This window comes from Schistocerca cancellata, chromosome 2, assembly GCF_023864275.1.
Source record: "Schistocerca cancellata isolate TAMUIC-IGC-003103 chromosome 2, iqSchCanc2.1, whole genome shotgun sequence".
In the NCBI taxonomy this organism is placed as follows: Eukaryota; Metazoa; Arthropoda; class Insecta; order Orthoptera; family Acrididae; genus Schistocerca; species Schistocerca cancellata.
The window spans coordinates 799708099-799723080 of NC_064627.1; the positions used below are offsets into that span (position 1 = coordinate 799708099).

At 42.9% G+C, this 14982-nt stretch overlaps 1 protein-coding gene across 5 annotated transcripts in view; it reads left to right on the plus strand.

The window, feature by feature from the left end:
* Positions 1-14982, plus strand: part of LOC126162655 (tubulin monoglutamylase TTLL4-like) — a 246392-nt gene that overhangs the window by 110850 nt on the left and 120560 nt on the right. For all 5 annotated transcript variants that reach the window (XR_007535095.1, XM_049919293.1, XM_049919296.1 and 2 more), the window contains exon 12: positions 4226-4442. Coding sequence is in view for 4 of the 5 variants with exons in the window: in XM_049919293.1 (XP_049775250.1) it covers positions 4226-4442 (217 nt within the window). In the remaining variant the exon portion in view is untranslated. The remainder of the gene's footprint in view (positions 1-4225; positions 4443-14982) is intronic.

Here is a 14982-nt window from a genome sequence, read left to right on the forward strand (position 1 = left end):
GACACAGTGGTCAAGACTTTGGACTCTCATTCAGAACAAGTATAGATTGAATCCTTGTCTATACTTGTCCTCCTATAAACTTCACGTGGTCTCCCCCTAATCATATCTAGAAATTATAGGTATGGTTTGTTCAAAAAGTGTGAACAGTTGAAGGGGTCAGTTGAAGATAGTGCTAACGCAAAAAAGCATATTTTGAGTTACTGCATATTGTATATTCACTTTAATTCAGAGAGGTAAATACCGTAAAATAAGATAATTTACATACCCAGCAATGTTTTATAGCAGTACCTCTGGAGATTTTTCTTGTCAGCATGTAGACCATTCGAAAACACATCAGATAATGTGATCATCCCAACACTTATTGAATTCAGTGTTAGCTCTTACTTACACCAACCCCTTCAGTTTTGTACCCCATCTTTTTTAATCTGAGCCAGCATTCCTTATCTAGTATCATTGGTGCCAAACATACATTAAACATTGACTACAACTAAATTCGTCGTTGTTAGCCTGTCACAGTAAATGCTCCTAATGCTCCTTTGAAGTGACAGAATATGGTTTGAAGCTTCCTGGCAGATTAAAACTGTGTGCCCGACCGAGACTCGAACTCGGGTACCGGGCGTGAGTCGTGCTTCGGTAGCTCAGATGGTAGAGCACTTGCCCGCGAAAGGCAAAGGTCCCGAGTTCGAGTCTCGGTCGGGCACACAGTTTTAATCTGCCAGGAAGCTTCATATCAGCGCACACTCCGCTGCAGAGTGAAAATCTCATTCTGGAAACATCCCCCAGGCTGTGGCTAAGCCATGTCTCCGTAATATCCTTTCTTTCAGGAGTGCTAGTTCTGCAAGGTTCGCAGAAGAGCTTCTGCAAAGTTTGGAAGGTAGGAGACGAGGTACTGGCAGAAGTAAAGCTGTGAGTACCGGGCGTGAGTCGTGCTTCGGTAGCTCAGATGGTAGAGCACTTGCCCGCGAAAGGCAAAGGTCCCGAGTTCGAGTCTCGGTCGGGCACACAGTTTTAATCTGCCAGGAAGCTTCATATCAGCGCACACTCCGCTGCAGAGTGAAAATCTCATTCTGGAAACATCCCCCAGGCTGTGGCTAAGCCATGTCTCCGTAATATCCTTTCTTTCAGGAGTGCTAGTTCTGCAAGGTTCGCAGAAGAGCTTCTGCAAAGTTTGGAAGGTAGGAGACGAGGTACTGGCAGAAGTAAAGCTGTGAGTACCGGGCGTGAGTCGTGCTTCGGTAGCTCAGATGGTAGAGCACTTGCCCGCGAAAGGCAAAGGTCCCGAGTTCGAGTCTCGGTCGGGCACACAGTTTTAATCTGCCAGGAAGCTTCATATCAGCGCACACTCCGCTGCAGAGTGAAAATCTCATTCTGGAAACATCCCCCAGGCTGTGGCTAAGCCATGTCTCCGTAATATCCTTTCTTTCAGGAGTGCTAGTTCTGCAAGGTTCGCAGAAGAGCTTCTGCAAAGTTTGGAAGGTAGGAGACGAGGTACTGGCAGAAGTAAAGCTGTGAGTACCGGGCGTGAGTCGTGCTTCGGTAGCTCAGATGGTAGAGCACTTGCCCGCGAAAGGCAAAGGTCCCGAGTTCGAGTCTCGGTCGGGCACACAGTTTTAATCTGCCAGGAAGCTTCATATCAGCGCACACTCCGCTGCAGAGTGAAAATCTCATTCTGGAAACATCCCCCAGGCTGTGGCTAAGCCATGTCTCCGTAATATCCTTTCTTTCAGGAGTGCTAGTTCTGCAAGGTTCGCAGAAGAGCTTCTGCAAAGTTTGGAAGGTAGGAGACGAGGTACTGGCAGAAGTAAAGCTGTGAGTACCGGGCGTGAGTCGTGCTTCGGTAGCTCAGATGGTAGAGCACTTGCCCGCGAAAGGCAAAGGTCCCGAGTTCGAGTCTCGGTCGGGCACACAGTTTTAATCTGCCAGGAAGCTTCATATCAGCGCACACTCCGCTGCAGAGTGAAAATCTCATTCTGGAAACATCCCCCAGGCTGTGGCTAAGCCATGTCTCCGTAATATCCTTTCTTTCAGGAGTGCTAGTTCTGCAAGGTTCGCAGAAGAGCTTCTGCAAAGTTTGGAAGGTAGGAGACGAGGTACTGGCAGAAGTAAAGCTGTGAGTACCGGGCGTGAGTCGTGCTTCGGTAGCTCAGATGGTAGAGCACTTGCCCGCGAAAGGCAAAGGTCCCGAGTTCGAGTCTCGGTCGGGCACACAGTTTTAATCTGCCAGGAAGCTTCATATCAGCGCACACTCCGCTGCAGAGTGAAAATCTCATTCTAGAATATGGTTTGTGAGACTGCTTAAAGCATCACCCCCTTTCTCGAAGATGGTGTGGCACATCTCTCACAATGGAAGCAAAATTGCAATTGCTCATCAATTTGCCTTATTTTTCAGTCGATTTTAGTACAGGCTAAATGTAACAAGGTGCCCTAGTGTGATCAGCTTCAAGCATTTTCATCTAATTTAGGTTCAAAATTTTACAAAACTGTTGAATACCACATGAGAGTACCAGCTGTCAGCCAGAGCAGTGTTAGCATAACTGGAAAAGGTGCCAGATAAGTCTGACTATACTACAGCCATATTTGGTCACTGTTGTCAGTCTACCACCACCATCTCCCCCTCCCCCAGATCCCCCGCCCTCCTAGCTTCCAGCAAACACTTGTATTGCTATAACAAATCATGTTTCTTCATTGGTTGTGGCAATGGTTCTTTCGTGGCAAGGAATAATAAGAAACTTGGATGAAATGCTTCTACATTGTTACTTGGTTAGAAAAAAACACTCTTTAAGAGTGAATTATTCCTCACTCCCTGATATTGTATCAGTTGATACACTTCTCAAGCATTCATGGCTATGTTGAAATATGCATGGCGTATGTCAAAAACAATTTCTGATTGATTATTCGTATTTAAAAGTAAATAAAGTTCTTATTAAAAAGTAAATAAGGTTCCTATTAAAAAGTTAATAAGGTGTATTTCACCATATAATCACTAAAAAATTAAATGTACGTGGCAGGAAGTGTTATTTATAAAATATGCTTAGTGGAAGTTTGCTGTGGTTTCCATATTTTTATGATGAATACAACCTAAACATGTTCACCTACCAATGACAAAGATGAAGTAAAATGACTTCACTGAAATTACTTTGTAATATTTGTATGAATGTATTGATATAAATAAATGTTCATTTCATCAGCATTCCTTATTAAGCCTCGCCACAAATATACTACTATGATTATCTTCATTATTATTGCTCCTTTCTGAAGAAACATGATTCGTTGGAGCAATAGAAGTGTTTGTTGGAAGATTAGAAAAGAAATTGAGACTTGAATCCAGTATGGACATATACCCAGCCTGCCGTTTTAGCCAGTTCTCTAATGCAGCTGCTCCATATCTGGCGCTCTTGTATGGTATCCACCAGGCTTGTAAAACTTAAAACTTCTATTTCTTGAAAACAGTGAGAAGCCCATTGTACTAACCCAGCATTGATACCTGTAAGTATATACTGCAGTTGTGCAAAAGATAAGAGAAATTGATGACCCACTGGGTGTACGCTTTCCTTGTCTGTGCGACCTTCCTTACTCCATCTCCTCTATGTATAACGTGTTTGCAACAGATATTTTTGCTTAATATTTGCCACTCAAAACCATGCTGCCAAAGCATTACATTTACATATCTGCAAAGTTTTTTGGATTTCTTGTAGACTGTGTTTTACAATTGATCGAATGAGGATACATGGATGGTAGAGGAATAAAATGTTCAACTTGCCTCCTTATAAAAATTCTAAAAGCCATAAGTGAATGTGGGTCATATTTTGTTAACTTATCGAGTTTTCGATTGACTGAAATGGATTTTTCTAGATTAAGAATAGTGTCTTATACTATCACTACCAATTCTCAGTTGTGTACAGAAATGACTTGTAGTTACATTAAATTGTGTGTTTACATATGGAGCCACATTCCTTAAGACTTGGTTTGTCAAGTGACCTGAAGGTGATTATTGTGCTTTCTTGTTAGTTTGGTCAGATCTAAATGAAACTAAACAGGTGAAGAAGTTCCATGTTTCCGCTTCATTCTTTGGGATGCACATCAGTCATCTTGTAATGACAAATAATGTTGAAATACAACAAGAAACTGCTGACCCATTTCAGTGCCAAATCTGTATATAAATAATTGTATACTCTTCCTTTGTGTGCCATTGATTAATGTTTCAGCTATTGTTTTAAATTTATAGGACAGTCAAAACACTGTGGAGTTACCTGGAGAAGGATGGTGTTGACGTTAAGGCATTGTGGGACAGTCTTGTGGATCTTGTTATCAAGACAATCATCAGTGGGGAATCTTCCATAAGTCAACTAACACGTGCAAATCTTGTTTCCCGTTACTGCTCATATGAACTTTTTGGAATTGATGTCTTGTTGGATGAAGCTTTGAAACCGTGGTTGCTTGAGGTAAGTGCACATGCAAAAAAAAAAAAAAAATAATAATAATAATAATAATAATAATAATAATAATAATAATAATGGTTTACTGAACCATTTTGCAAAGTGGTGATGTACAATGTGACACTGGTTTTATTAAAATTTTGACTAAGAAAATTAGAGAAGGAAAGTTGCTACTCTCGTATAGCGGAGATGCTGAGTGATGATAGGCACAACAAAAAGATTCACACAATTATAGCTTTCAGCCATTAAGGCCTTTGTCAGCAATAGACAAACACACACACACACACACACACACACACACACACACACACACACACACACACACACACACTCACGCAAACACAACTTGCACACACGTCTGCAGTCTCAGATAACTGAAACCACCCTGCGAGCAGCAGCACCAGTGTATGATGATAGTGGCGACTGGGTGGGGGTAAGGAGGAGGCTGCAGCGGAGAGGGGAGGGATAGTATGGTAGGGGTGGTGGAAAGTTAAGTGCTGCAGTTTAGACAGAGGACAGGAGAGAAGGTGGAGAGGAGGAGGAGGAGAGGGGGGGGGGGGAGTAGCGGAAAGGAGAGAAATTAAAATACAGGGTGTGGCGGTGAAATGACGGCTGTGTAGTGCTGGGGAGGGGGCTGGATGGGTGAGGACAGTGACTAACGAAGGTTGAGACCAGGAGGGTTGCGGGAATGTAGGATGTACTGCAGGGAAAGTTCCCACCTGCACAATTCAGAAAAGCTGGTATTGATAGGAAGGATCCATACGGCACTGGCTGAGAAGCAGTCATTGAGATGAGGGATATCATGTTTGGCAGCGTGTTCAGCAACAGGGTGGTGCACTTGTTTTTTGGCCACAGTTTGTCTGTGGCCGTTCATGCGGACAGACAGCTTTTTGGTTGTGATGCCTACATAGATTGCAGCTTACCTTGTAAATCACATGACTGGTTTCACAAGTAGCCTTGCCTTTGATGGGATAGGTGATGTTAGTGACCGGACTGGTAGGAGGATGTATGGGACAGGTCTTGCTTCTAGGTCTTTTTCAGGGGTATGAGCCATTAGGTAAGGGATTGGGAGCAGGGGTTGTGTAAGGATGGAGGAGTACATTGTGAAAGTTCGGTGGATGGCGGAATACCACTGTAGGAGGGGTGGGAAGGGTAGTGGGCAGGACATTTCTCATTTCAGGGCACAACGATAGGTAATCGAAACCCTGGCGGAGAATGTAATTCAGTTGCTCCAGTCCCGGATGGTACTGAGTTATGAGGGGAATGCTCCTCTGTGGTCGGACTGTGGGACTTACGGAAGTGGTGGGAGACTGGAAAGATAAGGCATGGGAGATTTGCTTTTGTACAAGGATGGGAGGATAATTATGGTCAGTTAAGGCTTCAGTGAGACCCTCGGTATATTTTGAGAGGTACTGCTTGCCACTGCAGATGCAATGACCACAGGTGGCTAGGCTGTATGGAAGTGACTGCTTGGTATGGAATGGGTGGCAGCTGTCAAAGTGGAGCTATTGCTGGTGGTTAGTAAGTTTGATAAGGACGGAGGTATTAATGTAGCCATCTCTGAGGTGGAGGTCAACATCTAGGAAGGTGGCTTGTTGGGTTGAGTAGGACCAGGTGAAGCAAGTGGGGGAGAAATTGTTGAAGTTCTGGAGGAATGTGGATGGGTGTCCTCACCTTCAATCCAGATAGCAAAGATGTCATCAATGAATCTGAACCAGGTGAGGGGTTTAGGATTCTGGATTTTTAGGAAAGATTCCTCTAGATGGCCCATGAATAGGTTGGCATAGGGTGGTGCCATGCGGGTGCCCATAGCCGTACCCCGGATTTGTTTGCAGGTAATTCCTTCAAAGGAGAAGTAATTGTGGGTGAGGTTATAGTTGGTCATTGCGATTAGGAAGGCGGTTGTTGGGTTTGGAATCCATAGGGTGTCTGGAAAGGTAGTGTTCAGTAGCAGTAAGGTCATGGGCATTAGGAATGTTAAGTGTACAGGGAGGTGGCATCAACAGTGACGAGCAGGGCACAGTGTGATAAAGAGACAGGAACTGTGGAGAATCAGTGGAGGATAGGTTCCGGGTAATAGGTTGAAGGTGTTGGTCTATGAGAGCAGAGATTCTCTCAGTGGGGGCACAGTAATTGGCCACAATGGGACGTCATGGGTGGTTGGGATGCGGGGAGTGGTGGGGATAAGTAGAGAGATGGACTCTGGGGAGAGGTTCTGGGATGGGCCTAAGGAGTTGAGTAGTGACTGGAGATCCTGCTGGACTACTGGAATGGGGTCACTGTGGCAAGGTTTGTAGGTGGAAGTATCTGACAGCTGATGGAGTCCTTCTGCCACACAACCCTTGCAGTTCAAAACAACAGTGGTGGAGCCTTTGTCTGCAGGTAGGATTATAAGGTCGGAATCAGTTTTTAGATGGTGGAGTGCGGTTCTTTCTGCGGATGTAAGGTTAGATTGCATGTTGAGGGATTTGGGGAATGATAGTGAGGCAAGGTTCGAGGCTAAGAAACTCTGGAAAATTAACAGGGGATGAAACTTCCTGGCAGATTAAAGCTGTGTGCCGGACCGAGACTCGAACTCGGGGCCTTTGCCTTTCGCGGGCAAGTGCTCTACCAACTGAGCTACCCAAGCATGACTCACGTCCCGTCCTCATAGCTTTACTTCTGCCAGTACCTCGTCTCCTACCTTCCAAACTTAACAGAAGCTCTCCTGCGAACCTTGCAGGGTCTCGGTCCGGCACACAGTTTTAATCTACCAGGAAGTTTCATATCAGCACACACTCCGCTACAGAGTGAAAATCTCATTCTGTTAACAGGGGATGGTTTGGAGGTAGTGGTGGTGGATTACAGTTCGATAGAAGAGTGAACAGAGTGAGGCAAGGTTCAATATTGGTCTTTGGTTGAGTCTGGCTGGTCGGGTTAGTGATGAAAAAGTGTTTCCCCTGTAGGGACCAGGAGAAGGAGAGAAGGTCTTTAACAAGTCCTGCTTGATTGAATTTGGGAGTGGGGCAAAAGGTGAGGCCTTTCGAAAGGACTGATATTTCTGTGGGACTAAGTCTTCTGGAGGAAAGGTTCATGACTGTGTTGCGGTTCTGTTTAGGTTCTGGGTTCTGTGTGGTGGTGGGAGTTTTTGAGGGTGGGGTAAGTGTAGTAGGTCTGCGAGACAGGATTTGTCAGCTATGAGGGGACATGGGGGAGGTTTGGAAGTTGTTGTAGAGGTGGTAGATACTGGTACTCAAAGGCAGCAAAAGGAAGTGAGCAGGATGGAGAGCTTTTTGAGGTGGTGGTGTGCATGTTGCTAAAGTTCCTGCAGGGCAAGAGTTTCAATGTGTGTTATGGGTTCCAGGGATTTGGCAATACATGGCAGGAGAATTTTGTGGATGGAGAGAAGGTACTGCAAGGAGGATTGGGCGCAGTTGATATGGTTTTGCAGGAGTATGTTGGTGAGGGCTAAGGATTGGCGGAATCTGAACAGGTGGAGGTCATTGTGGAAGGAGGGGTGGCAACCAGAGTTAGGTAATTTGATGGTAAGGCCATTGGGGGGGGGGGGGGGGGGGGGATTTCATGAGCCAGGCAACAATGCAGGAACAGTATGTGGGACTGGGATCTGGCTAGGGATAAGGAAACTTTTCTGTATTTACACAGATGGAAGGAGCAACGATCCATGGTAGTGCAAAAAAATGTGAAAAATTGCGTAAAAAAATTAGAATTACGTCCGAAAAATACATCCAAATATATGTGAAAAATCACGGAAAGGACGAAACGGATGTACAAGGGGAAAAAATGAGATGAAATGAAATCATCAGATTCACAGAGGAGCATTCCCCTCGTCACTCAGTACCATCCGCGACTGGAGCAACTGAATTACATTCTCTGCCAGGGTTTTGATTACCTCTCGTCGTGCCCTGTAATGAGAAATGTCCTGCCCACTATTCTTGCCATCCCTCCTACCATGGTATTCCGCCGTCCACTGAACCTACACAATATACTCGTCCATCTTTACACAACCCGTGCTCCCAATCCCTTACCTCATGGCTCGTACCCCTGGAATAGACCTAGATGCAAGACCTGTCCCATACATCCTCCTACCACCACCTATACCAATCTGGTCACTAACATCACCTATCCCACCAAAGGCAGGGATACCTGTGAAACCAGTCACGTGATTTACAAGCTACGCTGCCACCACTGTGCTGCATTCTATGTAGGCATGACAACCAACAAGCTGTCTGTCCGCATGAACAGCCACAGACAAACTGTGGCCAAAAAACAAGAGGACCACGCTGTTGCTGAAATGCTGCCAAACATGATATCCCTCATCTCAATGACTGCTTCACAGCCTGTGCCATATGGATCCTTCCATCAACACCAGTTTTTCTGAACTGCGCAGGTGGAAACTTTCTCTGCAATACATCCTATGTTCCCGTAATCCTCCTGGTCTCAACGTTCGTTAGTTACTGTCCTCACCCATCCAGCCCCCTCCCTGTTCCCATTCCAGCACTACACAGCCGTCATTTCACCGCCACACCCTGTCTTTTAATTTCTCTCCTTTCCGCTACTTCCCACCCCACCTCCCCTCCTCCTCTCCATCTTCTCTCCTGACCTCTGTCTAAACTGCAGCACTTAACTTTCCACCACCCCTACCATACTATCCCTCCCCCTCTCCACCGCAGCCTCCTCCTTACCCCCACCCAGTCGCCACTATCATCATACACTGGTGCTGCTGCTCGCAGTGGGGTTTCAGTTATCTGAGACTGCAGACGTGTGTGCAAGTTGTGTGTGTGTGTGTGTGTGTGTGTGTGTGTGTGTGTGTGTGTTGGTGGGGGCTTAACGGCCGAAAGCTATAATTGGGTAAATCTTTTTGTTATGCCTATCACGACTAGGCATCTCCCCTATATGGTGAGTCGCAACTTTCCTCCTCTAATATTGTTACATTCCATCCTGGATTTTCCATTGTTTGACTGAGAAAATTTGTACTTTTATATCATTTTGAGGGGACGGCGGTTCTGAAACATCTTCTCGGTACAGGTTCTTTTTCAAATCATAATTATCAATCTTCTAATATTATTATGTTTCAGTTAATTTTTGGCAATTGTGGGTGAATAACGTATAACATTTCTTATATGCGTGATTACAGGTACAGGGTGTGATCAAATGCTTGTATGCAATTAAAGACTCTACAGGAGTTTTAATTTTTTTTTCTTGTTGACATCGTTGATGAATGTCATCTTCATTGGTGTATCTTGTAAATCAATACTCAAAGGTCCTCCTCGGCTCAACCAAGCAAATTGATGCAGTGGTTGGTACACTGGACTTGCATTCAGGATGATGACATTTCAAATCTCCATCCGCCATCCAGATTTAGATTTTCATACATTGTTCATGGCAAATGCTGTGACATGCGATTTCCTTCCCCATCATTCCCTAATCGGATCTTCTGCTCAGTCTCCATTGATCTCGTTGTCTTCCTTCCTTTTTCACTCTATGCCATTGGTAGCTCTGTGCAACAGGTATGTCTGCTTATGAGCTCCATTTGCTGCATGCTGCCCAAGGAGTACCTCAAGCAACTAATAAAATACAAAACAAACATTGAATTAATACAAGCCATTGTATACGTATAAATGACTTCTTTCTGTAGTATTTTAACCATCATACAAATTATTATAAAATTAGTTGTAGACACACATGCTCATTTATAAACACTAAGGTATATAAAATTTCATGTCTGTGATGCTTCTGGGAAAATCCCCAAATTTAATTCAGCCAAATTTTGTACCCTCACAGGAGAAGAGCTTTTTTTCCCCCCATTACCACTGGTTTCTTATTCACATTGTCACTGGCAGTAGATGTGCTGTATCATTTTAATAACATGGAAGTTCAGTGAAGGTCCACTTATTACATTTATTATTGCCCTACCTTATAATTGGATTTTACTGTAGGTTGCTTTTACAATGTCATCACACAGCTGAAGTAGTCTTTGAAGGCCGATCACTGTTGAATTGTTAAACATAATCAGTTAATTGTGGAATTATGGAAGCAGTGGAACAGGTGGGATTTGAAAAAGGTTTCATTGCATTTACTACATTCAAGCAGTATGCACACTGATAGAGAATTTTATGAAGTATAACATTCTATTTCAGGTAGCCTCCATAGACCTTGGCACTATTGAGATCAATGAACAGAGTCCTTATTGACTACAGATATACCAGCTTAATCCGCTACATGTACGAGAATGCAGTCTACATGTGAAAATAAAGAAAGACTGTGTCACTGGAAAGGTATCCGTTTGGATAGGCTTCAGACAAGGAGACACAATCTCTTCTATATTTTTACCTTGACTCTAGAGAAATGTGAAAGTGTCTGTCCGTCTATGGGAACAGAAAGGTATCAGCAAAAATGGAAAGTGCCTCAACCATCTTCGCTTTGCAGATGATATAATCCTCTTCAGCAGCAATACAAATAAACTGACAACAACATCCAAAATCTCAAACGTGCTTACGAATCTGCAGGCCTCAAAAATCGCCTTGAAAAGACCAGAATCATTAGTCCTGTCACTATCAGTGTCTCCTTCAAAAACCATCCTCTGGACGTAGTAAATGAATACATACTTCTGGGACGTAAAATCCAACTTGTGCAAGATAACCAAACAGCAGACACCACCTGTGATTTGGCCTCACCTGAATGGCATTTGGAAAAGTTGGTTACATGGTGCAAGATAACCAAACAGCAGACATCACCTGTAATTTGGCCTCACCTGAATGGCATTTGGAAAAGTTGGTTACATGCTCTGTAAACTGAATATCTCTGTAAATTAAAAAATTAAAGTTTGGCATATGCATCGTGTCAGCAACAACATACGCCCTGATACAGTGACACAACAGTCAGCGCAAATTGACTCCAGGTCTGTCTCATGGGCTGTAGGAAGACATGTGATTTGAGTGAGTTTGAGAGATAGGATCAGGAACGAAGAGATAAGCAGAAGACAGGGTTCTATGACATCGAGTGGCTAGTGAGACTGAAGTAGTGTTGGGGTAGAAAAAAGTACCAAAACACTGAAGCAAAGGTGTCTGAGGGAGATGTAAAGTGTCAGGCACCCTCTGACGAGATTTATTTATTTATTTTCAAGTAAAGTTCCGTAGGACCAAATTGAGGAGCAAATCTAAAGGTCATGGAACATGTCAGTACATGAAATTATAACATGAAAGTAATAACAGATAAAAGTAAAATGTTTATGAACCCAAAAAAAAGTCAATACATCAAGAATCAGCTTAATTTTTCAAGGAACTCCTCGACAGAATAGGAGTGACCCATGAGGAAACTCTTCAGTTTCGATTTGAAAGTGCGTGGATTACTGCTAAGCTTTTTGAATTCGAGCAGTACCTTATTGAAAATTGATGCAGCAGTATACGCACACCTTTCTGCACAAGAGTTAAGGAAGTTTGATCCAAATGCAGGTTTGATTTCTGCCGAGTATTAACTGAGTGAAAGCTGCTTATTCTTGGAAATAAGCTAATATTGTTAAAAAGAAATGACAGTAAGGAATATATATATTTAGAGGCCAGTGTCAAAATACCCAGACTCGTGTACAGGGGTCAAAAAGAGGTTCATGAACTTACACCACTTATTGCCCGAACCGCCACACCACTTATTGCCGGAACCGCCCGTTTCTGAGCCAAAAATATACTTTTAGAATGGGAAGTTACCCCAAAATATAATACAACATGACATTAGCAAACGAAAATAAGCAAAGTAGACTAATTTTCATGTCGAACGATCACTCACTTCCGATACCATTCAAATAGTAAAAGTGGCGGCATTAAGTCTTTGAACAAGATCCTGAATGTGCGCTTTGCATGACATTTTACTATCAATCTGAACGCCAAGAAATTTGAATTGTTCAGTTTCACTAATCATATGCCCATTCTGTGGAATTAAAACTTCAGGTTTTGTTGAATTGTGTGTTAGAAACTGTAAAAACTGAGTCTTACTGTGATTTAGCATTAGTTTATTTTCTACAAGCCTTGAACTTAGTTCATGAACTGCACTATTTGAAACTGGGCCAGTATTACACACAACATCCTTTACTACCAAGCTAGTGTCATCAGCAAACAGAAATATTTTAGAGTTACCTATAATATTAGAGGGCACATCATGGTCAAAGTAGAGAGGATATAAAATGTAGAGTGGCAATGGCAAGGAAAGCGTTTCTGAAGAAGAGAAATATGTTAACATCAAGTATAGATTTAAGTGTCTGGAAGCCGTTTCTGAAAGTATTTGTATGGAGTGTAGCCATGTATGGAAGTGAAACATGGACGATAAATAGTTTGGACAAGAAGAGAATAGAAGCTTTCGAAATGTGGTGCTACAGAAGAATGCTGAAGATTAGATGGGTAGATCACATTACTAATGAGGAAGTATTGAATAGGATTGGGGAGAAGAGAAGTTTGTGGCACAACTTGACTAGAAGAAGGGATCAGTTGGTAGGACATGTTCTGAGGCATCAAGGGATCACCAATTTAGTATTGGAGGGCAGCGTGGAGGGTAAAAATCGTAGAGGGAGACCAAGAGATGAATATACTAAGCAGATTCAGAAGGATGTAGGTATGCCGTAGGTACTGGGAGACGAAGAAGCTTGTACAGGATAGAGTAGCGTAGCATGGAGAGCTGCATCAAACCAGTCTCAGAACTGAACACAACAGCATCATCATCATTTATATAAATAAGGAACAGGAGTGGCTCCAACGCTGATACCTGGGGCACCCCCCCTCCCGCCCCCCTCATATACCCCACATATACCCCACATCACAGCCATTCTCAACGACCTTTTGCTGTCTGTTGCTAAAGTAAGAGGTGAACAAATTGTGAGCTACTCCCCATATTCTGTAAAAGTCCAGCTTCTGGAGCAATATTTTGTGATCAGTGCAATCAAATGCTTTAGTTAAATCAAAAAATTTGCCTAGTGTTCGAAACATTGTGTTTAACCCATCCAGTACCTCACAGAGAAAAGAGAATATACCATTTTCAGTTGTTAAACGACTTCTAAAGCCGAACTGTACATTTGATAGCAAGTCGTGTGATGTAAAATGATTAATTATCCTTACATACACAGCCTTCTCAATAACTTTAGCAAACACTGATGGCATAGAAATAGGTCTAAAATTGTCTACAGTATCCTTTTCTCCCTTTTTATAAACGGCTTTACTGCTAAGTACTTTAATCATTCAGGTAACTGACCATTCATAAAGGAAAAATTACAAATATGGCTAAATACAGGGTTAACATGTGCATCACAGTACTTTAGTATTCTGTTAGGCACTCCATCATATCCATGAGAGTCCAGTCCTCAGTGACTTAATTATTGTCTCAATCTTCCCTTTGTATTTCAGACATGAATATCGGAAAGGCATTTGCCAAGAAAGTTATGATTCCCTGTAGAAACTAAATTTTTGTTAAATTCACCAGCAATGCTCAGAAAAAGATTGTTAAATACAGTACATAAATCTGATTTATCAGTAACAGAAATATTTCTACTACAAACTGAGTTTATATCGTCAACCTTGTGCTGCAGACCAGACACTTCCTTCACAACTGACCATATGGTTTTAATTTTATCCTGTGAATTAGCTATTCTGTTAGCATACCACATACTTTTTGCCTTCCTAATAACATTTTTAAGCATCTTACAATACTGTTTGTAATGGGCTACTGTAACTTGATTGTGACTGCTTCTAACATTATGATATAATTCCTGCTTCGTTCTACATGATACCCATATCCCACTAGTCAGCCACCCTGGCAGCTTATTACTGCTAGTACCCCATTTAGAATGTTCTAATGGAAAGTTACTCTCAAAGAACATGAGAAATGTGTTAAGGAAAGCATTATGTTTAAATGATTAATGGAAAATCTCATATAAAGATGTGAAACAAATACTAACAGAGAGATAGAGGGGCTGGCCAGTACTTAGCTCAGTACAGCCGATAGATACACATAAAACAGAACCGAAAATTACGTTCCTAGCTTTCGGAACAAATGTTCCTTCATCGGGGAGGAGAGAGGGGAAAGAAAGGGAAGAAGGGAAAGGATATTCAGTTACTCACTACCCAGGTTATGAAGCAACAGGGAAAGGAAAATAGGGAGGGTAGCAAGGATGGAGGCATGGTTGTCAGAGGGAAGCCAAAGATATTCTACTGTAAGTACTGTGCCAGCTTCAAACCAAAGAGGATGAATACAGAAGTAAAGAGGTATATAGTATAAAGATAAACACAACTATGTAGGATAAAAAGATGCGTGAATGGCTAAAGAGGAAAGGGAAAGAGGAGAAGACTGAAGAGTAAATGGGAGTGAGGTTGTTTCTTGTAGGTTCAGTCCAGGGGGATGGCGGGATGAAAGGGTGTGTTGGAGTGCAAGTTCCCATCTCCGCAGTTCAGAGGGACTGGTGTTGGGTGGGAGAAGCCAAATGGCACATACGGTGTAGCAGGTTCCTAGGTCCCTAGAATTATGCTGGAGGGCATGCTCCACTACTGGGTATTGGGCATCTCCTAGGTGG